The sequence below is a fragment of the Camelus bactrianus genome, chromosome 1 (assembly GCF_048773025.1).
Source record: "Camelus bactrianus isolate YW-2024 breed Bactrian camel chromosome 1, ASM4877302v1, whole genome shotgun sequence".
NCBI lineage: Eukaryota > Metazoa > Chordata > Mammalia > Artiodactyla > Camelidae > Camelus > Camelus bactrianus.
In genome coordinates, this window is record NC_133539.1 from 50,820,288 (window position 1) to 50,844,401 (window position 24,114).

Genomic DNA, 24,114 nt, shown 5'->3' on the forward strand with positions numbered 1-24,114 from the left:
ATTCCCACCTCTAACGGGAAGCACTGTCAGGCTCCAGCCTCCACTCCGCTCCTGCAGTCAATCAGATGGTTTTCCACTTGTAGAGCACTTTAGTTCAGGGGTTGATCTTGGGGCCATGCCAAGCCACGGCTGCTCAGGTGACTTGGAGATCAAGAGTTGTGCTGTGATTCTCTGCCCATCAGGGGGCAGTTCAGGGCACAGGAGCACCCCAGCATTGCCAGAGGCCACACGAGGAGGCAGTCCCTCGGCCCCTTCACTGGCTCAGATGCCACCTCCAAGCCCATCTGTAAAGCAGTGAGCTGCAGGCTAGTTTTACTGCCCTTGCACCTTTGCCATCTTTCAGAAAGGTGCAGCGAAGGGCCGCAGGGTCAGCACATCACTGAGGAGTCCTCCATTAGGGCGAAATATTTCTGTGCTTTGTAACTGTAGCCCTAAAGACGCAGCAAGCCAGCACGGGGACAAGCTGAGGCCTGGAGGCCAGGAGAGTTAGGGAGCGGAATTGTCACTCAGCCCAGAAACTGGGCAATAGCCACAAGGCTGCTGAGCTGCCTGGGCCACTCTGCCAAGTGAGCCCAGTGCGGTGCTCTGCAGCCCGGGGGACCCCATCCAGGCTGCAGCAGATGAGCGCAGGCTTGTCTGGGAGCCCTGAGAATAGGCAGGAGGGTAGGGCAGGGCCGACTAGACACGAGAAGTGCCTGCCTGGGTTGAAAGCCAAAATGTTTTTAATCATTCAGCCACGTTCATGGAGATGAAGATGCTGGGAATGCCATTTTTTTAACATTTTTTTTTGATTTATAATCATTTTACAATGTTGTGTCAAATTCCAGTGTAGAGCACAATTTTTCAGTTATGCATGAACATATATATATTCATTGTCACATTTTTTTCTCTGTGAGCTACCGTAAGATCTTGTGTCTATTTCCCTATGCCTGACTTCCTTCTTGAATGGAATTGAACTTTAAGTTGCAGCCTAAGGTAAAACTCAGGGAGAAGAGGATCAAATGAGGAAACTCCTTGAAAGTAATTATTAGGTTTATTGATGACACTGGGAGCATTTTGCTGAGGCCTGTAAAGTCTAAAAACTGGGGGATGAGCCTGCAGTTAAGATGTGACCATGTTGTGTTATGAGAATGCACAAATGTACATGAAATACTGTCATTTAATTCATAGATCGGCTGAAGGAAGGACCAAGGCTAGAAGGTGGTGAGAGAGAAATTCAAAAGGGGGTTCAAGAAAAAGCTTGTCAATTTGTAGTTTCACATATGATCCTGGTGATGGCAGGCATACCCACACGCCTCTAAAAGTGTTTATTTTCTTCGTCTTTTCCCCCACGGCCAAGAAGGTAGGAGCCTGATGTATCCTAGGCGTGAAGAGGAATCTCAGAGCACATTGCATGGTTTGTGTCTGAACAGATCCCTGTAATCTGTGTATCCAGTGGTCCTACGGAAGAGATGTGTCAGAAGATACACATTCAGGGGGAGCTCAGTGGTAGAGCATGTGCTTAGTATGCACAAGGTCCTGGCCAGGACCTCTGTTAAAAAAAAAAAAGAAGATACACATTCTGTTAAGAAATTGAGTGCTTAGAAGGAAAGGAACTGGGCAGGGTTTGGTATGGAGTCTGAGATGTTAGGGCTTTCTCAGAAAGCACAAAGTTCTGTGACTAATAAAGCAGGTCTGTAAACTGCGAGATGATGGCCCCAAAGACCAGGGCTTCTGACCTGGTGAGAGCTGAGAAACAAGAGTGGGCCTCCTGGCATTTGATTAGTGCAGGGAAGTTAGTAAAATCACTGGAAGAATGCACAAAGAGAGGATACAAAAGAGGGGTCTGAGGGAAGGTAAGAGGATTAAAGCTGCAAAAACATTCCTCTAATGGATTTCTCAAACACACCAGCCAACAGGCAAGGGCAGGTGTCCTGTCAAACCGTTTCCCCTGTGAAACCGGATACCACTCTGCATCGAGGCCTGCTAACCCCATTTGTAACCGAAGGGCCTGCCCCTTATTCCCAGCGAGGCACCCTGAGCAGCCCAGGGGATTCGCCAGGAAACCGGCTTTGCAGACAAAGGGGCCTGGGAACAGGCTGGTTTCCTTCATATGCAGCCAACTAGATCTCTGCATCTGCCTCTCATCTGGTGGCCGAAGGGGCTGTTATTGATCACGGAGTCTCTTCCCCTCCCTGGCCTCCTTCCTGCCCAAAAATACTAGGAAAGGGGGTGCTCTGATTTTCAGATCATTCATCACTTCATTACTCTGCCTTTGATCCCTTAGTGAAACTCAACTTTTGCTCCAGCAGCCAAATTGGGAGTATTTGTCTAGTGAAGCAACTGCTAAAGCTTGAGCTCGGGGTTGGGGGTTGGGGGGACAGGGCCAAGGACCAAACTGCTGCTTATTTGTTTTGAAGCCAGGAGCCTTTCCTGCTAGTCGGCCCCTGTGGGGAGCTGGAAGCTCAGCTGGGGTGTCCTGGGTCGTGCCCTCATGGGCTGTTGTGCACATGTTGGCATCAGAACAGAGGGGCCGTCTGGCTGCATGGCTGACCGGTGCCCAGCTTTGTGCCTCCCCCAGTGCATAGCCCGCTGTCTCCAACCAGGCAGTTAATTGTCAGTGCAGAGGGGCCAGGAGGAGCTGCAGGGGTGCGCAGTGTTCTCTAGCATTGGGTCAGTGAGGTGGGTACACGGAGGAGCACGTGCTCTGTTCCTGGGTAAGCCTTCAGTTACCACGGGGCAGGAGCCTGGGGCGGCGATGGCATTCTGATGCCAGATTCCTTTCAGTTGCTCACATCTTTCCGGCAAAATGATCTGTTAGGTTTAAGTATATTCTGGCTGGAGGCAGATTTTCTTGGAATGAGGTAAAGAAAAGGAGGAGGGTAAAACGAAAACTCAAAAACTCTTGGTGGAGTAGTTTTAGATTTATTAGACCGTGACAGAGAGTGCTTCTCAGCGACTGAGGAATTTTCCAGCTCACCATCGCTCACTGCTGGCTTCGTGGGGAGTCTCCGACTTGGCAGGTACTGCGTGCAGTGTGCTAAGGAGAATGAAGGCCTTTGCATGGTTGAAGCGCTTTGCTTTTGAAAAGCAGTTAGCGATACTCAGCTAGAACACACTGAGCCCAGGCAGGCCACCCTTGCCCAGAGTCCAGCTCTTCCTCCTCTCTGAGACAAAATGCACTCTCTCTCTTGGCTGAGGGGCTCTGCCAGGACTGGACTCCATATTTTGTGTGGCCCACTGCAAAATGAAAACATGAGGTCCCTTGGTCAGATATCATCTAGAATTTCAAGATGGTGACAGCAGAGTGTTAAACCAAGTGTTGGCCTCTTCCAAGCGCAGGGCCTGGTGCAGCTGCATCGGCTGCGTGCCCAGAAAGCTGGCCTTGGGCACAGAATTCCAAACTATCCATTCAACAAGGTCTTAATGAGCACTTGGTATGTCCTGAATACTGTGCAGTGGGACTTGGGGTTGGGGCGTGGAGTGCAAAATTAATAGGCTGTCCACCAGGAATTTGCAATTTCATTGGGGTAAGACATCACAAACACCAAATTAAATAACAAAATAATTGTTTAAAAGCCCAGAAGGTCCCATACCCACTCAAAGGAAGAAGTGCGTGCAGACCGCGCCTTGACCCACAGGAATCACTTGTTCAGCCTGGAAAGTGAAATGGGGCCACAGAAATGAACCAGGTATTCTGTCATTGTTTTTGCCACACCACTCCGTGAACAGTGTGGATTTCGTATTCCACATTTATTAGGCCTATTTTATCCCTTTCCTGACCTCCTGAGTAACCTCTCAAAAAATATTCTATTTTCAAAATAGCCACACTTAGATAAAGGTTGACTATCCTTGGATAAAAAGTTCATAGAAAATCTGTTGTGCTAGGCCCTGGAGCTCATAATGTAGACCCAAACTCAAATATGAAATTTGAGTTCATAGACAGCATGGATGGGCATTTTGTACCTGACTTGAGGGGCCCAGCTCCAAGATAAATTATTCATCCAGTCATTCAACATTCACTGAGCATCCCCTAGGTTCAGAGGACACATGTATGAACAAGACTTGGTCACTGCCCCTAAAACATTCACAACTGAATATTGTTATCAAAGGACAACAAGCCTTTCAATAGAAACAAAAGGGCTTTCCTGCCCTGGCTGGCTTGACTGAGAACTTCAGAAACGTTCCATTAAGTGGGAAACCTCCTGACAGCACGGAGTGCCTGGATCACCAGGCTCTCCTGTGGTGACAAGAGTTTGTTCTTGGTGATTATGTCATGCCTCCTGGGAGAAACCTGATTCCCACCGGCTCCCGTTGCCTTCTCTGGGAACCAGCCACACAGGCAGGTGGAGTCTTGCGTGGAATTGCAGTTCGCTGTGATGGTATCATTCTCAGGAGCTGAGAATGTGGCGTGGTCAGCATTCAGACAGGGTGCCTCCAGGGCTTTCTAAGTACCTTTGTGGAGAGAGTGTCTGTGTAAATATTTTCATTTCTCTTATCTTATTCTCTATTAGTTTTATTTCCTCTCTTAAATTAAATTCAGCTCCAATCCTGAAAACCAAATTTGGAATGTGGTTTTGTTGCACAAATGGCCCATTTGGTTTAGCAGCATCAGTGATTTGGCTCAAACAAAGAGAATTTTGTTGTTTGGACTGTTGGATTGTTTGGGAAACATCCTGCTTTTGTTCCAGATGGCTCTCCATCGTCTCCCATTTAAATCCCTGTCTTCCTGCAAAGAGTCAAGTCAGGAGAGACCATAGCCTGTGTCAGGACCCTTGGCTCCCCCATATCCCACTGCCATTAAGCCACACTGGGGGCATCCCTCTTTGCCTTAGAAAACCCTTTGGGCATACACAGATCCCCACCCCCAGCCCCGAGAAGGAATCAGCCATGACAAGGCACAGGGCACAGTCGGCTCTCTGTATCTGCAGAGGGGAAGCCCGTGGACACGGAGGGCTGACTGAAATCACTGTACCCAATTTCATGTAAGGGGCTGGAGCATCCGTGGATTTTGTATCCACCGGGGTGCCTGGAAACAATCCCCAAGGATACAGGGGGAGGGCTGCACAGTTCCTGGGTGACAGGAATCAGCCTTCTCGTTGTAACTGTGGTTGGCAATTGAGTGGAATCTCTGGCCTTTCACTTTTCCCTGTGGATGTCTGAGAAGAACTAGGGAAGGCTGTTCTTGACTGAACTGGGGAAAAGACATGAGCATTCTCTTTCCTTGTTCCTTTCAGTCTCCATGAGCTGAGCCATGCCAGGACATTTGTGCCATGACCATAACCCATTTTCTGCCAGGTTCGGTAGGGCCAGTGGGCCTGGCCTACTTACACACAGCACCCCCACCCATGTCAGGTCACAGAAGAGAACTGGTCTGTGTCACAGGCACCACTTGATGGAATTCTCTGCACACCCCCACCCCCAGGCTTATGTGCACCAAGCTGAACTCCCATGCCATAATGTGGGCTCACGGTCCCTTCTGTAAACTCCTCGTGACAACAGAAGGCTGGAAGGAGGACTCTGAGCACCCCTAGAGGGCCCTTGGAGTGTGAGGTTCTTGCAGCTGCTGATGGTGACTAAAGACACCAGGGCACAAGCCCACCCCGAAATGTTGCATCACCTGCCTCTCTCTTCCGTCGAGACCCAGCTGGCCCCTGCCCTCTCTCTGCAGATCTCCAGGACTTTAAGTTAGACGTGCAGCACGTGATTGAAGTCGACGAGGGGAACACGGCGGTCATTGCCTGCCACCTTCCTGAGAGCCACCCGAAAGCCCAGGTCCGATACAGCGTCAAACAGGAGTGGCTGGAGGCCTCCAGAGGTGAGTGAACAAGCAGGAGCCACCTCCTCACTGCCTCCTAAACCCTCGTCGACATGCCAGCAGCCCTCTCCTTGGGCTGTCAGCTGTCTTCTACTTTGACATTTAGCCCTGTGGGATCCTAAAGGGACTGGCTTCCGTTACGGAGGTCCCCTGCCTGTCACAAGCAATCTGTTCATCCTCTGAGGGCCTGGCAGATGCTGAGCTGCTGCCCTTGGACCAGGGCACTCAGCACAGGGTTCCCGATTGTGCCGGTGCAAGCTCCCTGCCGCCGGGCCCGCACAGGAGGGGTCCCTGATGACCCAGACCTTCGTGGAGCTGTGGGGTTCCCTGGTGGGAGGTAGGGCTCTTCCCCACACAGAAAAGCAGTCTTTCTAGGGGAACTCGAGACTTTCCCTCTCCCCATTTTCCTGGTAATTTTGCAGCCATCTCGACCATCACAGTTTCCTGCCCAGGCCCCCGTGGTCACAACAGCTGGTCCAGGGGAGACCAAGCTTTGGTCCACAGAGTGCCAGCGGGGAGAGGAGATACCTCTCAAGACCAAGTCAGCTTCTTCTCACAATGACCTGCACTCAAGGCCAAGTAGACCCCTGTGGCTTGACCCCACACCTCAAAGTGTATACCTTTTAAAATGTTCTAGAGATTTTTAAATGTTTCTGCTAACTTTCTGGTTATGAAAGGAATATATGTTTACTATAGAAAATACTAAAAAACCATTTTGTAAAAGGGTAAAACCTCTAATCCTGCCACTCAGAAATAACTGGAGACTGAGAAGAGTATGAATGTCTGCTGTCCCTGGCAGAAGCCTGGCATTAGCCCCTAGGGGAGGCTTGTCCATTTTTCCATTCCATCCAGCATTTGCCTAAGCAGCTCACACCTGGAGGCTGGGTTGCAGAGACATCCAGCCTGCCAAGCACAGGCCACCAGAAAGCTTGACGACCAGTGCTTTGCCTCTCAGGAAGCTGAACACCATCCCTGTTGTTGGGGTGTCCAGAAGCTGTGAATCTGTCTCCTGGGGAAAGAAGCTGAAATCAACCCTGGGACTCCACCCCCATGGCACCTCTGATCCAGAGTAGACAAAGCCTAGCAGACCAGTGATGCAGAGAGAAGGGCTTCAGTGCTGTGTTTATGGAGAGGGTAGGGGTTGGGGGCTAGAATACTCCTCCCTGGCTGCAGAAATTCAACAGTGAGGTGGCTCAGAGCTGTGACCAGACTGATGGGAAATTCTCAAGTCAGTTCCCTCCTTCCTGGTGGCTCGCAGGAAGGATCACCTCATCACCATGCATGCAGCACTGGCCCCTCAGTCCTTACAAATGGTTCTGAGGCAGGACATGTTATGCCTTCGACAAATGAGGAAGCAGAGTCTGAGAGGTTAACTGACTTGCCCAAGATCACACGGTTAATACAGGGTAGAACCAGAGCTTGGGTCCAGGTCTGGCAGACCCCCAGTCCTGCTTCCCTTCTATGCTACCTGGGCTCCCTTGAAAGTATAAAACAGACCCATGCAGAGCTTGGAGTGGCGAGGGTCAGCCACCCAGTTTATTACCTGGTTGGTTAGTTCCATTCCCTGCATTTTCGTCCCAGTTGGTGCAAAGTTTCGTGGGGAGAACAGCACTTTCAACTTGGGCTTGTTGGGACCCATGTGCACAGCTCCCGGCTCCTCCCCTACCTGCCCCCAACCTTTGCGGGGGGCTGTTGAGTGCAGTATTCTGGGCCCAAACTCATCCCATGTTCCCCTGGCCCTGTCCTTTCCTCAGATAACTACCTGATCATGCCATCGGGGAACCTGCAGATTGTGAACGCCAGCCAGGAGGACGAGGGGATGTACAAGTGTGCCGCCTACAACCCAGTGACGCAGGAAGTGAAAACCTCGGGCTCCAGCGACAGGCTGCGCGTGCGCCGTAAGGGTCGGGTCTCGCCGATAGAGGGGGGCCTGGGGGTACAGCGGTCCAAGCTCCTGACCCGTGTTCTCCAAGGTGGGGGCCGGGGGGCTGGGGCCAGTGGGATGTCCAGGACTCAGGATTCAGCCAGAGTAGGGGTCCTCTGCCCTCTGCCGGCCTCTCACAGCACGTGGCCCTCAGACTTGGTTCAGGGGGCGGCAGAGCTTGCGGGTCACTTCAGAGCCCTGTGGGGGGACACCCGCTCACTCCAGCCTGTTGAGAGCTTTCCTTCTCTGTGCCACTTTCAGAGGATGGGCACGGGTTGGGATGCGTGTACTGGGGCAGGACAGGCTGGCCATAGCATACGCATAGAAAAGACGCTGGTGCATGCATTTGTGCCTGTGTGAGGCCACCAGATCTGCTTTGCGTGAGGCCAGGCTGTGTCTACTCAGTCCGCATGGTGGAAATGCCCAGCACCTCCCTCTGATGAAGGTCCCCAGAGGCCCACACTGCTCCCCCATTCATATGAAAACAGCAGCTCCCTTGGCTGAGCACGTCCTCCGGGGCAGGTACTTTTCTAGGCTCCCGCGTATTCAGTGGAGTGACGTCTTATGTGGAATTAGGCTTTAGAGTTGGCACCAGAAGCAGATCTACCCTGAATCTAATGAAGCAAAACTTCATTGAGTCCTCACTCACCTAATTTTGTATCTGTAATTTTTTATATTCTTTTTCTTCAAGAGGGTCTCCTGAGCTAAATTTCAGGTCTTACATACGCTGGATCTGCCTGTGGTTGGCGCATAAAGCAGATGGTCAGCCTGCTCCTTAGTCAGCGGGCTCCTCCTGGGTTCCTGAGGAAGGGAACCTGCCTTCCAGTCAGTTCTGTGTAGTTTCTGCCCCAGCGTTGAAAAAAGATCACTGCTTCCTCAGCTGAGCACCTGCTGAAATACTTGATTTGCTTTAGACACAAGAAATGAGTGCCTCTTTAAACAGTAGGTTACCTCACCACCCCCCGACTTAGCACAGCAGGATGCCAACTGCCAGATGAGCGCAGGGGCTCCCGTGAGACACACTTGGGAACTGAGGTCCAGGGATGGGGTTTGTGGGACGCAGCAGATCCTTCTCCCCTCTTGTCCTGGGCCTCAGAGTGGACTTACTGAGTACAAGTGAGAAAAATCACCTGCACCATTCGAATTGTTTCTCTGCCCACCACCTCATCTTTCTTTGTCAAAACACATAGTTAACCATGCACATGTCGTGTCGATGATGCTGCTTCACCCCTGTCTCGTTCCTTCCCCGTGACAGCTCTCTGCAGGACGACCTTGTTACCCATAAGAAAACCAAGGCCCAAGGGAATTAGTAACTTGCCCACTTGACATAGGTCGTAAGCCCCTGGAGGCCTGTTTGAGTCCAAACGCAGGCTCTCTGGGCCGCCTCCTGGGGCTGGGCCGCCTGAAGCAGGCTGGAGGGGGTCCCTTGCACCCCGGCCTGGTCCCACACGCTGTGCTGCTTCTCCTTGCCCCTCCAGGCTCCACTGCTGAGGCTGCCCGCATCATCTACCCCCCCGAGGCCCAGACCATCGTTGTCACCAAAGGCCAGAGTCTCATCCTGGAGTGTGTGGCCAGTGGGATCCCACCCCCGAGGGTCACCTGGGCCAAGGATGGGTCCAGTGTCGCCAGCTACAACAAGACACGCTTCCTGCTGAGCAACCTCCTCATCGACACCACCAGCGAGGAGGACTCGGGGACCTATCGCTGCATGGCAGACAACGGGGTCGGGGAGCCTGGGGCTGCGGTCATCCTCTACAACGTCCAAGTGTTTGGTGAGTGTCTCCTGCAGACCTTCTTCTCTTCTGCCTTCTCTTATCTGCATGGCCTTTCTAGAGGCATTAAGCTGAAGCTCAGACAGGGTCACGCGCCGAGTGAGTGATGGAGGTGTTCTGAGAGGGTGGGAGGCCTTGGATCCCAGGGACTAGGGAGTACCTGCCTGGCAGCCCTTCCCTGTGAGGACTCTGATGGAGGAGACATGGGACCTTTCCTCTCCTCTACCAACAACCACAGAGAAGGAGAGAGAGTCTCTTGCCAGCAGTCCCCTCCCCAGCCTGTCTGGGCCTGGACAGAAGGACTCAGCCTTTCTCACCGTTGCTCTGATTTCCTGTCAGAACCCCCTGAGGTCACCATGGAGCTGTCCCAGCTGGTCATCCCGTGGGGCCAGAGCGCCAAGCTCACCTGTGAGGTGCGCGGGAACCCCCCTCCGACCGTGCTGTGGCTGAGGAACGCTGTGCCCCTCACCTCCAGCCAGCGCCTCCGACTGTCCCGTCGGGCCCTGCGGGTGGTCAGCATGGGGCCTGAGGACGAAGGCGTCTACCAGTGCATGGCTGAGAATGAGGTTGGGAGTGCCCACGCCGTGGTCCAGCTGAGGACCACCAGGCCAGGTGAGTGCAGCCCAAGGGTCTGAGATTCTGAGTGAACATTTACAGAACCCTTTTTTTCAAATGAAATCCAACTTATCTAGTGTATAAAGTGAATAAAAGTGACTCTTAGTTGTAAGTTCAAATCTACATTAACTAGTAAGTCAGAAGTGTTAACTTTCAGTAATGAAAATGACCCATTTCACTGTTGTAATTTTTTTAAACTTTTTAATTAGCTTGCAGAATCTGTAGGGTTCTAGGGTTCCATGGAACCCAGTTTGATAACCACTGGTCTAGCACCAGGAAAAGCAAGTCTGTCTTTCTCAGCTTGATTGATTTCAGTTGACGATTCAGTCAGGCAATTAAGCAGTTGCTGTTGGCTCAGCACAGGGCTAGGCAGTGTTGGGGGTGCAGAGAAACATAACCAAGACCCTACCCTCAAGGCCCTTCTTAGGCAGGATGTGGAAGAAGACAACAGGAGTAATAAAATGCTGAGTCAGCTACCAGGTGCCCACCTCCTGTGGTGCAGGAGCTCAGGTAGAAGCAGCTAGTGTTGGCAGAGTCTGTGGACGCTTCCTGAAGGAAGTGTTGCCCCTCCTGCCTCTCAGAGTCTCAAGATGCACTTTCATAGCTCAGGTCTCCAGGTCCCCACAGTTCCACAGGAAGCGGCCCACACTGTGCCAGGGTGTTGATCCCACAGTGAAGGGACATGTCCCCATCTCTGCATGGACGTGAGAAAGAGGGACGGGGTTCCTGCACCTCGGGAGCAAGTTGAGGTAGTTCACTCAAGACATACCAGGTGTGGACGCAGGAAGCCTGGGGTGGGGGTGGGGCGTCAGGCTGCCTTTCCCTCCTGGCTGGGCAGGGGCACAGCCCTCTCCTCCCACAGAGCCTGGCTGTGTGTCAGGCAGGCTGGTGGTCACCTCAGGCCCTGCGCTGAGAGCTCATCCCTCTGACATCTCAGTTTTCTCCGGTGGGGCAACAGCTCAGCAGGTGCTCTTCCTCACCTTCTCCTTCCTGCTCGGTCCTCCAGGCACCACCCTGAGGCCATGGCGGGATGCTCAGCCAGACACCACCACACCTCGCACGCCGCCCTCCAGACCTGGAAGCCCTGACCAGATGCTGAAGGGCCACCCGGGGCCCCTGAGGCCCCCGGTGTTGGTGCAGCCGGCTTCCACACAGTGCCCCGGAGAGCAGGGGCAGGTGGCTCCAGCCGAGGCGCCCGTCATCCTCAGCTCGCCCCGCACCTCCAAGACTGACTCATATGAGCTGGTGTGGCGGCCCCGGCATGAGGGCGGCAGCCGGGCGCCCATCCTCTACTATGTGGTGAAACACCGCAAGGTACGGAGCGTGCTGAGCTCTCGGTGAGGCCAGGGGCTCTCTGCCTGCTGGCCGTCTCCCCTACAGCTCCTGAAGCCTGGACAGTTGTCCCCACTGCTGACCATGACCTTCTCTGCCCTCCAGTGTACTTTTTTCCACCTTGCAGGAAGCTTTGGGTCTGAGCCCTGTGCACCAGCTTCCCATCCCGAGGAGCGTACAGGCTCCCTGTTAACCATCCCCCATCCTCCCCTCTTCCCTCTGCCATTTGCTGGGGCTGTTGTTTTGTTTCGTTTTTTAACCTAAGTAAGCTGTGCTGGGTACATACCTGCAGGAACTCTGGTGTGGCAAGCTAGCTCAGGAGCCAGGAAAACTAATATTTGTGAACAAGTGTTTTCGCTGAGGGCCACAAAATACCCACTCAGTTCTCAGGATTCCTCATGGCTCAGGTTTGACAAGCAGGCATTTGAGCTAAAAGCACATCATGTTGTTCAGACCTCAGCTATTTCTCGTTGACAGAAGGAAGTCTGTCCAGGTGGTTGTTTTGGGAGCTGTCAGGGAGGGAGTCTGGCTCTGACAGGATGCAGGGACAGAGCTGGGCCAGCCCATCTCTTGGACACTGCGCCCTGTGAGCAGAACGGGGCCCCCAGGCTGCCACCCTCATTCAAGGCCAGGCTCTCACCTGCTGTTACCCATTAAATTCCCTTTAAGAAAATATCCTTGAAAACATTTCTGTTCATCCCAGGTGCAGGCTGTTTTCTTTCTAAGGCATAAAACAGTAGAAAATTATTAAGTGGATTTTTAAAAATCGTATTTGATAAGTAATAATGTGTCATAAGTGCTAGGCTTTATTATGCATTTATTATTTGTGGTTTATGAAACTGCTATGTGCACTTGGTAGAAAACATGGAAAATATATGAATGTGGAACTAAAAGTATTTATCAGCTTTCCTCTCCCCTCCAAAAACACCACCACCAGCCCTGCCGGGTGGAAAGCGCTGGCTGTGCAGAAGCCATGCTCTGGCCCTGGGCCCGCCGGCCCCCACGGTCTCTTCCTGCCCGTTACGTGCTCTGCTCGGAGACCTCGGGTCGGGACAAGTCCTCGGGGGCACCTTTGGCAAAGTTGCCTCCTAGGTAGGGGTCGGGAGGGGCCGTTTCTCATTAACTCTCAGCCTGCTAGCCTGTTCACAGGCAGCCAGCAAAGTGGGTGGGTGAGTTTGTAACAGAAAGCAGCATTGTTCAGCCCAGGTTATGGGGCAGGGCTGGTCCTAACCCTCATTTCCCCGTGTAACTGGACCCCACCGTCACAGAGCTGTGGACAAAGATCAGGGCAGGCCAAATGCTCATGGTCCCCAGGAGACAAGAACCAGCGTGAGAGCAAGGAGAATATTTTTCGGGCCAGTAGGTGGACGTGAAACCAGCTCACTGAGAGGCCGGCTGGCAAAGGCCACGTGAGGCAATCCGGAAACACCGGGCTGAGGCCGCGTTCTCCCCCTCGGTGTGCGTGACAGTGACTAATTACCATTCCATTTCTTATTTTCATTTCTGAGCCCAGGGGAAGGGAGACCGGTGCTGGGAGGCCGAGACAGCAGGGGCCCAAGGGAAGTGAGAGGACAGCGCCCCCCGCTGGGCCTGGCTTCTGTTACGCTGTGGCCTGTGGGGCACTGGGAGCTGTTGGGTGGACTCGGCCTTGAAAGCAGTTTCTTTCTTGAAGAACTAAAGATCATCACACAAGAAAGGATTCTGAAAGAAAAATCAGGCTTGGGCTTGTATTTTTTCATCCCCCCTCTCCTGCTGGAGCCTGGGAGTCATTCAGCTCATTTTCACTTTTTCACATGCATGAAGCCAGTTTTCATTTCCTGGTGTATCTACAGATCCTGGGCTACTGTGTTTGGGTTTCCAGCACCGCTGGGGATTCTCAGTTTGTAAAAACTTTTTCCCTTTGGAACAAATCCTGGAAGCCTGACATTAATGAGTCCAGACCATCCCTGTCCCTTGAATAGTGGGTTTTGTTCTACTTTGGAATATTCGGCGTGGAGATAAGAGCTTTTCCTACAGCTGTTTAATTCCTTCAGCAAACCGCAGCTTCAGGCCCCAGCAGGCTCTCTGAGATGTGCACAGCTGGCAGTGGAGTCTCTGTCCTGAAAGGCGGGGTGGGTGAGGTGAAGCAGCCTCTCAGCAGCGCCTGTCCAGGAGCCTGGAGCTCCTTTGTTTTTTCTTTAAAAAGAGCTAAGAATTTGAAGCCTTAAAAAGATTAATCTGTGATAATTACGAATTAATCCATGGTTTTTAAGTTCTAAGTGAGGCCTGAGGGCAGGAACAGAAAAAGGAGAGTTGAAATCCTCACTGCGTAGAGGATGGGGGGTTAGGGGAGGGGCCAGGCGCTTGTTGGGAACCTACTGTGTGCAGGTTCAATGCTCAACACATCACGTAAATCATCAGATTTAATCTTCAGGATGACCTGAGAGATTTTCTTTGCTTCATTTTAGAAATAGAGAGCTTAAGGGATCAGAAGGATTAGGAACCTTGCTCAGGGTCACACAGCTGGTAACCTGTGTGTGGTAGGAGAGACAGCCCAGATTTGAACCCAGGATTTTTTGGCTCCCAGGCTCTCTTTCCAGGGTAGGTTATGATTACGAACTCGCTCTCTGGAGTCAAGTCAGGGTTTCTGTGCTCACTAGCAGTGTGGTCTTAGGCAAATCACTCATCTCTGTAAGGCTCAGTCTCCCCACTTACGAGGCAGGAACAATATTAACTCCCATCTCTTGGGCTATTGCCATGGTAGCACTTTATGGTGCATATAAAGTGCTTAGTGTGTGCCTGGCACATAATCAGCACTCAGCAGATGGGGCTGCTTCTCCTGGTGCTGCTACTTTCATCATTTTCACCATCATCTCATTAGAATGTTTGGTTTAAATAGATCAAGGAGAAAGAAAATTAAATAGGGAGGTTTTTAGAAAAACAGAGGGTCTTTGGAGAAACTCCCAGCAGTATCACTTGGGCCCTTTGACTCTCCCCACCGAGTTGTCTTTGATGAGATCATTAGATGAGGGATGAGGGAGCCTGAATGTACTGTCCCAGCGAGGATGGGTGTCCCAGGGCCAGCAGGACCAGTCTCCTTCTGTTGGGCCACCCCTGCCCCAACCCTGGCCCATTCTCCCTCCCTTTCTCCTGCCCTCTGAGGCTCAATTCTGCTTTTCTTGCAAACCACAACCCACTTCTAGCTCCAGGCCAAGATGCCAGTCCTTATACCAGCTGCCTTCACCAGCAGGTCACAAACTCCTCTGACGAATGGACCATCTCTGGCATCCCAGCCAGCCAGCACCGCCTGACCCTCACCAGACTCGACCCTGGGAGCTTGTATGAGGTGGAGATGGCAGCTTACAACTGTGCAGGTGAAGGCCAGACGGCCATGGTCACCTTCCGAACTGGTAAGGGTCCCAGGTTGCCCCCAGCGTGGGGTTTCCGTGAACCCGAGCAGTCCTGTCAGGCCAGGTGGGAAGCCCTGCTCGCCTTACCCCAGCTATTCACCTTGAACTTTACCTTCCTTTCAGCTACTGCCTCCCTGTGGTCCCACCTCCCATCAGCAGAATCACCAGCTGGCCCCCTGACATCCCTTTGCCTCTCTTGCACTCAGGGGCCAGGTGCAATTCCATGACCACACTTCCAGTGTCCTCTATTATTGACATAGTCTTGTCAGATCTCTTGGCAGAGCCTCAGGCAGAAGGGACTCTGTGGAAAGGGAGACCTGATGCACACTCCTTGTGCTGACCCCAACCTATTTCACCCAGGACGGCGGCCCAAACCCGAAATCATAGCCAGCAAGGAGCAGCAGATCCAGAGAGATGACCCTGGAGCCGGCCCCCAGAGCAGCAGCCAGCTGGACCATGGCCGCCTGTCCCGTAAGCCCCCAGCAGACCCAAGGGCAGGGTGATGAGAGGTCAGAACTGGGTACAGGTCCACTGCCTCAGAAGGCTCATTGCTGCAGGTTGAATGGGATCTTGGTTCGTGGGTGCAGGAGTCCTTGTGTTGTCTGGCCTCTCCCCAGTTAGCCACAATGAGATGTGGATAGGAGCTTTTCAGAAAAGACACTGGAGTTTGACACTAGGGTTGCTGACCATCTGGGTCCAGAAAGCAGTAGAGGGGGGAAGAGCTGGCCCCTGGCCTCCACACTGATATTGCAGAAGCATAGCTTTTAGGCGTCTTAACTCCAAGGGCTCCTACCAGGGGAGAGTGACCCAGGGAGCCCCAGGGAGACCTGACGCAGCCACCGGGGGGCGGAGGGCACTGGGGGAAGCTGGCCCTGATCAGGAACAGGCCAGGTCCAGTCTCAGGACACCCACCTTCTCACCACATCCCTTCCTCCTGCTTCCTTCCTCTCTTGTGTATGGTCTCCTCCAGCCCCAGAAGCTCCAGACAGGCCCACGATCTCCATGGCCTCTGAGACTTCAGTGTATGTGACCTGGATTCCCCGTGGGAATGGTGGCTTCCCAATCCAGTCCTTCCGCGTGGAGTACAAGAAGCTAAAGAAAGTGGGGGACTGGATTCTGGCCACCAGCGCCATCCCGCCCTCCCGGCTCTCGGTGGAGATCACCGGCCTGGAGAAAGGTAGGGTCCTGGCCACTGTCCTACCTGGTCCCCAGCTGCCCCGGCCACCTGGAGGAGAATGGGAGCCTGGAGGTCCTTCTCTCCGCTTGTCCTCCACTCACCATCAGGCTCCCTGGCCGCTCTTGGTGGAGTTACCTCGGTCCCACAAGCCCTTCCTTCTCTCTCCCTAGCTCCATACTTGGTCTAGAGGCACCTCCTGTGTGGCTCCTCTCTGATGAGGGTGGGATTCTTGAGTCCTCTGGGGCTTGCTTTTGGGCAAGGGCTGCCCAGAAGATCCCTCCACGTCCTGAGCCTGGATGGGCCGTGGGGCAGTCAGGCCGTGTCTCTCCCCAGGCACGTCCTACAAGTTCCGAGTCCGCGCTCTGAACATGCTGGGGGAGAGCGAGCCCAGCGCCCCCTCCCGGCCCTACGTGGTGTCGGGCTACAGCAGCCGCGTGTACGAGCGGCCCGTGGCCGGCCCTTACATCACCTTCACTGACGCCGTCAACGAGACCACCATCATGCTCAAGTGGATGGTGAGTGGCCTGGCGCAGACCGCCGTGGGAGGACGGGGCCGGCAGCCGCAGCGCGGGCAGGAAGGAATCACCTTTCTTCCCTGACTCATTCCAAGCTGCTTCCCCTTAAGTGTTCCTCCACCTGCGTGCCTGGGAACCTGGGGCTCGGGCCAGAGAGACTCACCCTCACGATACCCAGGTTGAGGGGACTTCAGTCTTTGAAGAAATGGCAGTTTGTTTCTTGTCTCCAAAAGTTGGGGACTGCTACGCTAAATAAAATAAGGCGTGATCTCCTCAGCATTGACCAGGGGGCCTTGGGGATTGTCATCAGAAATGTTTGTCTGGGTCCCTAGTGAATTTTAAACTCTAGGCTGGGGTATGATTCCAGCCACCAGCGGATCTGCTCACATGATGATTTCCCTGCTCCACTGGCAACTTGTTTCTTCTTTCTTCCCTATAGTACATTCCAGCAAGTAACAACAACACCCCAATCCATGGCTTTTATATCTATTACCGGCCCACAGACAGCGACAATGACAGTGACTACAAGAAGGACATGGTGGAAGGTGAGAAACACTTGTGAGTTTCCTCTGTTGGCCCTGGTGTGTCTAGAAGTTGGTGAAAGTACAAAACGGGCTGGCGGGTCCCAGATCATTGGCTCCTTCATGACATACTCGGGGTCGTCCAGTTCATAAGCCCCCGTGCTTCCTTCCCATGGTGATGGGACAACAGGAAGTGGGTGGGCACTTGGACTATGTCCTTCAGTGCTCCTTCCCCACATGGCCCCCTGTGCTAGTCCATGGCACCAGCTCAGACACACAGCCCTGAGTGTGGCTGCAGATGGGGGCCAGGCAAACCCCGTGCATGATCCCCACACGTGCCTCTCTTGCTGTTTCCCAGGGGACAGATACTGGCACTCCATCAGCCACCTGCAGCCGGAGACCTCCTACGACATTAAGATGCAGTGCTTCAACGAAGGCGGGGAGAGCGAGTTCAGCAACGTGATGATCTGTGAAACCAAAGGTGATTCTCTTTGGGTTCTCTTCTCTCCTCTTGCTGTTCCCAGCAGACAAGGGCAGAGTCACTGCTCTGTGCGCCGAGCTGGGTATATCTCCTCCCCAGGATGACTCCTTATTTTCCATGTATCCCCAAACTTCGTCATTTTAAACCCTTATGTTGATTTGCCCAAGTATGAATGGGTTGCCATCATGACGGCTTGGGAATTAACTCATACATGAAATCAGGGACTAGAACCCGTTCTTAAGTTGGGAACTTTCTATAAACACTTTATTCCTACACTGGGCACTTACCCTTTGGTACTTCCATTGGTTGGCTTACTTAATTTAACTACAACCCCATGAGAAAGGAAAGAAATTCAGCATCAGGAAATGATACACAGCAGTTAGCGGTGGAGCATGCTCAGGGCCCGGTGGTCTAACTACAAGCCCAGACCCTTTCCCCGCAGTAAAACACACTGAACATACTCATATAATGTTAATTTTTGCACAGTGATCAAGTAGATCGATATCATTTCTATTTTGCAAATACTGAAAGTACATTGCAAAGAATGTGATCAGGAGGAGAAGATCCCAAAGGAATAGGAATGGAGACAAGAAAACAATCCACGTTCCCATCACTGGCAACATTCTCCCTCCTGCATGCACTTCCCACACTCCTCTATCACGTGCAGTGAAGCCGGGGGCAGGTACGTGCACAGCCAGAAATCCTGTACCAGGTGACACAGAGTCCCCAGGGCAAAGAACAGAGACTTCACAAAGGCTCTGCCCTGGTCTTCCAGAAGGACTAAATCTTCAGCCTGGATGCAGGGGGAGGCCTAGAGGACAGGACAAACCTGCAGGTCGCTCACCTGGTTGGAGAGTATGGCCCTGGGAGGACAAGAGGGGGTGTTTAGGGAAGAGGCCAGGGATGTGAGGGCATCGGGTCATTGAAGACTGTGGGCTGAGAGGTGGAGAAAGGGTCACTGTTGGATTTGCTTGTCCGGAAGCTCACTGGACCATGCAGGAATGGGCTGAGGGGGGAGAATTAAAGCGAAGGTGTGGGTTTGAGTCTCTTCTGGGGAAGTGCAGAGAGGACCAGAACTGATAGCACTTTGAGGCCAAGAGAGTGAGAGGAGTTCAGAGTAAACCTTAAGTTTCCAGCTTGAAGCACCACAGAGGTGGTGTGGCCACTTATTGAAATGGGGAGGCCGGAGGAGAACCAGAGTCCATGAGAAAAGACAAGGTGAGACCTCAGGGAACAGTCCTGAGACTGAAATAGTGTGCCCCACAAGAGAAGGCAGGTCTCCTGTGGCCGGGGGCGGGGGCAGGAGGGCCTGGGTGGGGATATTTGGCAGTCATGGAGATGGAGGCTGAAATCACAGGAAGTGAATAGAGTGCAGACTGAGAAGGACCAGGAGGACTTCCCGGTGTCTGAGGTGAAGACAGAAAAGGGCAAGAAAGAGAAATGTAAGTGGCCATGGTCAGAGCGGTCGTGGGAAACCCAGAAGACCGTAGTAGCAAGTCAAGGAGTGAACGGTGTCAGGTCACCCTGATACAGCAGGACCCAGATGAGTTTGCCATCCCATCCCCTTTGGTTGGCATTTCACAACCACCGTCCGTCCACGTGAGCCCCACCCAGCACGCTGTCTCCCTGCTCGGCCACCCCAGCTCACACCTAGGACTCCACGCCTCTCAACACACCCAGGAATAGCAAACTCATGGGGAAATTCCATCTTTTGCTGGTTTCATGCCTTTTAAAATATCTTCTTCTAAAAGGTCGCCAGCTTTTCTTTTAGAAACCCTCTATACCACTTCCGCCCCGGAGACCCAGCGTGAGCCCTGGGTCTTGGCCCACAGGTCTCTCAGGTTGCCTTGTGAAATGTGAGATTCACATCTCTTCGGCAATGCCCAGTTTCACATGAGATGCCAATTTTATGCTGAGGTTGGACAACACACTCACCTAACAAATGCCCTGTATTATATAAGTTTGACCCAATTTCACACCCGTGGAATCAAATCAAGGTCTTTTGTTTGTTTGTTTTTTACTATTTCTTATGAAAGAAATGTTAAAGAAATAGATGCTGAAGTGAGTTTTGTCCCAATTGCAGCTCGGAAGTTTTCTGGTCAGCCTGGGCGACTCCCACCCCCAACTCTGGCCCCACCTCAGCCACTGCCCCCTGAAACCATGGAGCGGCCAGTGGGCACTGGGGCCATGGTGGCCCGCTCCAGCGACCTGCCCTACCTGATTGTCGGGGTCGTCCTGGGCTCCCTCGTCCTCATCATCGTCGCCTTCATCCCCTTCTGCTTGTGGAGGGCCTGGTCTAAGCAAAGTGAGTGAGTGACCTCAGTACCAAGGGGAAGGAGCCTGGGGTGGGGGGCAGCCCCCAGGGAGGCCTCTGCTCAGGGTGGGATACAGGTGCCCTGCTTCTCATACACCAGAGCTCAGGTTCCTGGTGGGCCCCCTGAGGACTTGGGGAGAGTCAGAACAGTCCCATACGGGCCCTTCCCTTTAGCTCACGGACCTTGGCAGATGGAAAGGGTCAAGGGGGACTTGGTCTGTCCCCTCTGCGTCCCTGGAACTCGGTACCCACCTGCCTCTGGCTTCTTTTACTGTCTGAAGCTATGCTCTGACCACTTGTTCATACTTTTAAATGACCCTGTCTCTTCCCACCTCTGGGGCTGCCTCGAACTTTCCCCTTATCCTGGGTTAATCTGATTTACCCACTAATTTCTGCTTCAGATGGCAACACATCTTATCAACTTGCCTCATTTAAATGTTGCGCCTACTGTTCACTTAACACTTAGTTCTCACAAACCCTGGTCCTGTATCTCCTCTCCCTACTGCAGAAAAAAGTCTAGATGTCAGGAAGCAGTGGGTGACAGGAGGAATTTCCTGAGACGACATCCTCATCCCTAGGGTAGTGTCCGCTCCCTGCCTACCTCACTTGACCTCACATCCTCAGGACTTTTCTGAGATTCAAGCTGCCCCAGGCCTCCTTGGCCTGAGCAGACCTCCATCCTTCTGTCCTTCCAGAACATACAACAGATCTGGGTTTTCCGCGAAGTGCCCTTCTGTCCCCCTCCTGCCAGTACACTATGGTACCACTGGGAGGGCTCCCCGGCCACCGAGCCAGTGGGCAGCCCTACCTCAGTGGCACCAGTGGGCGGGCCTTTGCCAGCGGCATCCGTGTGAACAGGGCCTGCCCTGCGGCTGCCGCGGGCTACGCGGGCCTGAAGTCTCAGCTGCACTGCCCAGGGGAGCTCCAGCAGGTAACGTGGCTGGGGTGGGTGGTGAGCAGGTCTGGGCCACCGTGGAGAGGGGCTGGGCTGCCTCTTGGGGCTTCCTCTCTTCCTGCCTCTAATTCAGGCAGCAGCATCCAGGCCTGCTGAGCAGTGAACAGGGAGGTCACCTGGACCCCCTGATGGGACCTTTTTGTTACTCTTTGAGCAGCAGGAGGACCCCGCCAGCGTGCTGCGGCAGACCGTTCTCGGCAGTGGACCTGACCCCCGCGGGCACCGGAGTCCCAGGTACCCGAGCCCAGCACCCACTGTCTTGCTAGCGGCCCCACCCCAGCCTCAGTCACCCAGAGGGGGCCACTTGTGCCTCACTCAGGGATCCCCACATCCGCAGGCTGCTCCCCCCGGACGCTTAGCCTGAGGGGTGGTTGTTGCGTCTGAGTCACAGTGCCTTTTCTGCTCAAAAATCCTTCCCTCACTTGGTGGGCCAGACACCGCTGGGGTTGCTCACAGGCCCCCACACCTGACTCCACACCCTCATACATTCAGGACACACACGGAATCAAATGGAAACAGGCTAGAATTACCTGTGAGAGTGATGGTGTGAAGCCTCTTGACGTCCCTGCCCTGTCTGAGCTCTGCCGCCCTCAGACAGAGGAGCAGCCAGGGCTGGGGACACAGGCGCCCCCTTCCCCCTACCTCACCCCTCCATCTGGCCTCACGCACACAGGGGTCCCGCATCCAGCCTGGACGAGGGCACCTTCTTGTACACACTGCCCGATGACTCAACGCACCAGCTGCTCCCGCCCCACCAGGACTGCCACCACCTCCAGGAGCAGCCTGCAGCCGTGGGCCAGCCAGGCGTCAGGAGTGTCCCCCAGAGTCCTGGGCTGGAAGCGACATGGGACCCTCTTTTTCACCCAGGTCAGCGCCAAGGGCAGGGTGGGAAAGTGAGCAGGCTGGGAAGATGATAGGCCTTCAAGGTGGTGCTTGTAAGGAGCCATTCACAGCTTTTATCTCAGAGATGGGGGTGGGAAGGGAGCTGGCCACCTCCTTCCCTGCTAAAGGCCCAGCAGATCTGCAGGGACATGTCAGGTGGGTCCTATTCCACCATGGCAAGCTGTGTCCCCAAAGGCTGAGAGAAAGGGCACTCCTCCACTTCAGAGTAAGAAGCCCCTTTGGTCTCGGCATTTCAAGGCCATTCGTGAATTCCCATTGCCCTCTCATCACCCCAAGAGGCATTCTCTAATCACTCCCAAATATCTTGCTTTGTTGGGTCTTGTCTCGTCATGAAGGAATGAGGTCGCACCCATCAGTGAGAAGCCAAGTTCTCACATCATCTTCAGAGCTCTGTGCTTCTACAGAACTTTCTCTCCAAGGGGCCCAGTACACGCCACCCCCAGCCCACTGTCTTGTGCCAACCTGTCAGAAGTCCGTGGATACTTGGCTGGGGCTCAGGCTGTGTCAGAATTAGCTGATGATCCTCCATGGCGTGGATGCCAGTTCACATGCAAGTCCTAGACTCTGTCTCTGGGAGATAAAATACCAAGACAAGCACCTTGTAGAGCCAGACCCCAGTGTCCTTTACATCGGACTCTCTCCACCTGGCGGAATGAGCTAAGTGGGATGATTATGACCAGAAGGCAGGAGGGTAGACTAGTGGGTGGACTTCCCACCTGGACAGAGCAGGACTTCTTTATGCAGTTCCTGGGCTCAGCTGACTTCATCTGCTCCCAGGTACAGGGTAAGGTCACAGTCCCACCGCTGAGATGAGCAGGCAGCACGTAGGTGGCCCGCGCCAGGTCGAATGTCCTTGTAGTTGTAGGTCTCTGTCCTCCTTCAAGGCCAGCGTCACTAGCTCCCGTCACAGGTAGAGGCAGGCCCAGCGGTGCTGAGCGCTGGCTCCTGGTCAGGCTGGACTCTGACGTTTCCCACTTCTCCCCCCAGGGCCGCCGTGCTGCTTGGGCCTCGTCCCGGTTGAAGAGGTGGACAGTCCTGACTCCTGCCCAGCGGGCAGAGGAGACTGGTGTCCCCAGCACCCCGCGGGGGCCTACGGAGGGCAGGAACGTGGGAGGCGGCTCTCCCCCAGCCCACCGGTGCCCGTGGCTTTTGAAACACCACCTCCTACAATTTAGGCAGAAGCCGCTATCCCAGAAAGACTATATATATAGTGTTATTTGTTTTGTTTTTTTTTCAAAGAAGAAAGTGGTATTTATTTTTCTATAATAGCCATATTTATATATTTATGCACTTGTAAATAAATGTATATGTGTTTGTATACTTCTGGAGCAACATAGGGAATCCTGCCCACTGGGGCAGGAGAGGGAAAACAAAGAAGCAACGACCAAACAGGTGTCACCTGGGAAAGAGCAACACCCACTGAGGCGGCAGCTGCCCGGGAGGCTGCGGGGGCTGCGGAGGCGCCCATGGAGGGAGGCTCCTCGGCACGCCGACCAGTGACCGGGAGGAAAAGGCCGGGGCTGCGAGAAGCCTTTTCAGACGATGCCCGTGAGTCTAAGATGTGTATAGTCCTATAAGCATTAACAGGTCTTCCAGAATCAGTAATCTGCAGCAACATATCTCTGTACAAATAAACACTGTAACGTCTAAATAAATGTCTAGTCTCCCTTGTAACCTTCAGCTGAGTCACAGGAGTCAGCATTATTTTTAGCTGTTAGGACTCAGTCTGCAGATTTAAAGAAACACCCACTGGTGACGTTTTCCACGATCCCTCGAGAGGAGAGCTGGAAAAGGCAGCAGATGTTTCTAATTTTTTGTCTTTTTAAATATTGAATGTCAGTTATTTTTATTAACGCGGATTCGTTGATAGCTGGTCCAGGAGGGAGACGGTGGACAGCAGGTGCGGAGCAGATTTGCGTTCTATTGATGGACTTGGAGGTAAAGCTTTGGTCAGACTGAGGGGATGAAACTAATCTTTTCTATAGAGGTGGGTATATTTTCTCCAGAATACCATTTAGTTAAGTGCTATGCGACACACGAGCATGCGGTGCCTAGTAAAATTCACTTCCCTTCTCTCCAGAGATACACCAGCATGGCCGGACGAGTTGACTCACTAGTTGTTTAAAGTCAACATTTATTTACTGCCATCCAACCACAGGCTTAAACTTTGTACGGGGACGTGCAACTAGATGGACGCTGACGCTTGCAGTGGAAGCCCTAACCCACTACCTGTTTTCCGGAGGGAAAGATATCTTCTAGACTTCTGTCCGGTTAAGTCACAGATGAAATGCCATTGAGACACTTAATCCCATTCAGAGTCATCAGTGCCAGACCCTGGCTTCAGCCTCTAGTCACAACTTACACAAACAGGGTCCTACCTGGGACAGCCCCGGGAGTGACTCTGATAGACTGGGACAAG

General features: G+C 53.3%; 1 protein-coding gene across 5 annotated transcripts in view; it reads left to right on the forward strand.

The window, feature by feature from the left end:
- BOC (BOC cell adhesion associated, oncogene regulated) overlaps positions 1 to 23,375 on the forward strand; it is a 68,820-nt gene extending 45,445 nt beyond the window's left edge. For 4 of the 5 annotated variants that reach the window (XM_010970804.3, XM_045507250.2, XM_045507251.2 and 1 more), the window contains exons 5-20: positions 5,651 to 5,797; positions 7,552 to 7,695; positions 9,200 to 9,493; positions 9,833 to 10,105; positions 11,115 to 11,422; positions 14,667 to 14,829; positions 15,190 to 15,300; positions 15,800 to 16,006; positions 16,340 to 16,521; positions 16,961 to 17,066; positions 17,401 to 17,523; positions 19,607 to 19,828; positions 20,533 to 20,768; positions 20,950 to 21,026; positions 21,466 to 21,659; positions 22,683 to 23,375. In XM_010970804.3, coding sequence (XP_010969106.2) covers positions 5,651 to 5,797; positions 7,552 to 7,695; positions 9,200 to 9,493; positions 9,833 to 10,105; positions 11,115 to 11,422; positions 14,667 to 14,829; positions 15,190 to 15,300; positions 15,800 to 16,006; positions 16,340 to 16,521; positions 16,961 to 17,066; positions 17,401 to 17,523; positions 19,607 to 19,828; positions 20,533 to 20,768; positions 20,950 to 21,026; positions 21,466 to 21,659; positions 22,683 to 22,870 — 2,975 coding nt within the window. In that variant the 3' untranslated portion in view covers positions 22,871 to 23,375. The remainder of the gene's footprint in view (positions 1 to 5,650; positions 5,798 to 7,551; positions 7,696 to 9,199; positions 9,494 to 9,832; positions 10,106 to 11,114; positions 11,423 to 14,666; positions 14,830 to 15,189; positions 15,301 to 15,799; positions 16,007 to 16,339; positions 16,522 to 16,960; positions 17,067 to 17,400; positions 17,524 to 19,606; positions 19,829 to 20,532; positions 20,769 to 20,949; positions 21,027 to 21,465; positions 21,660 to 22,682) is intronic. The other variant, XM_045507254.2, reaches the window with a different exon arrangement.
- Positions 23,376 to 24,114: the final 739 nt, after the last annotated feature.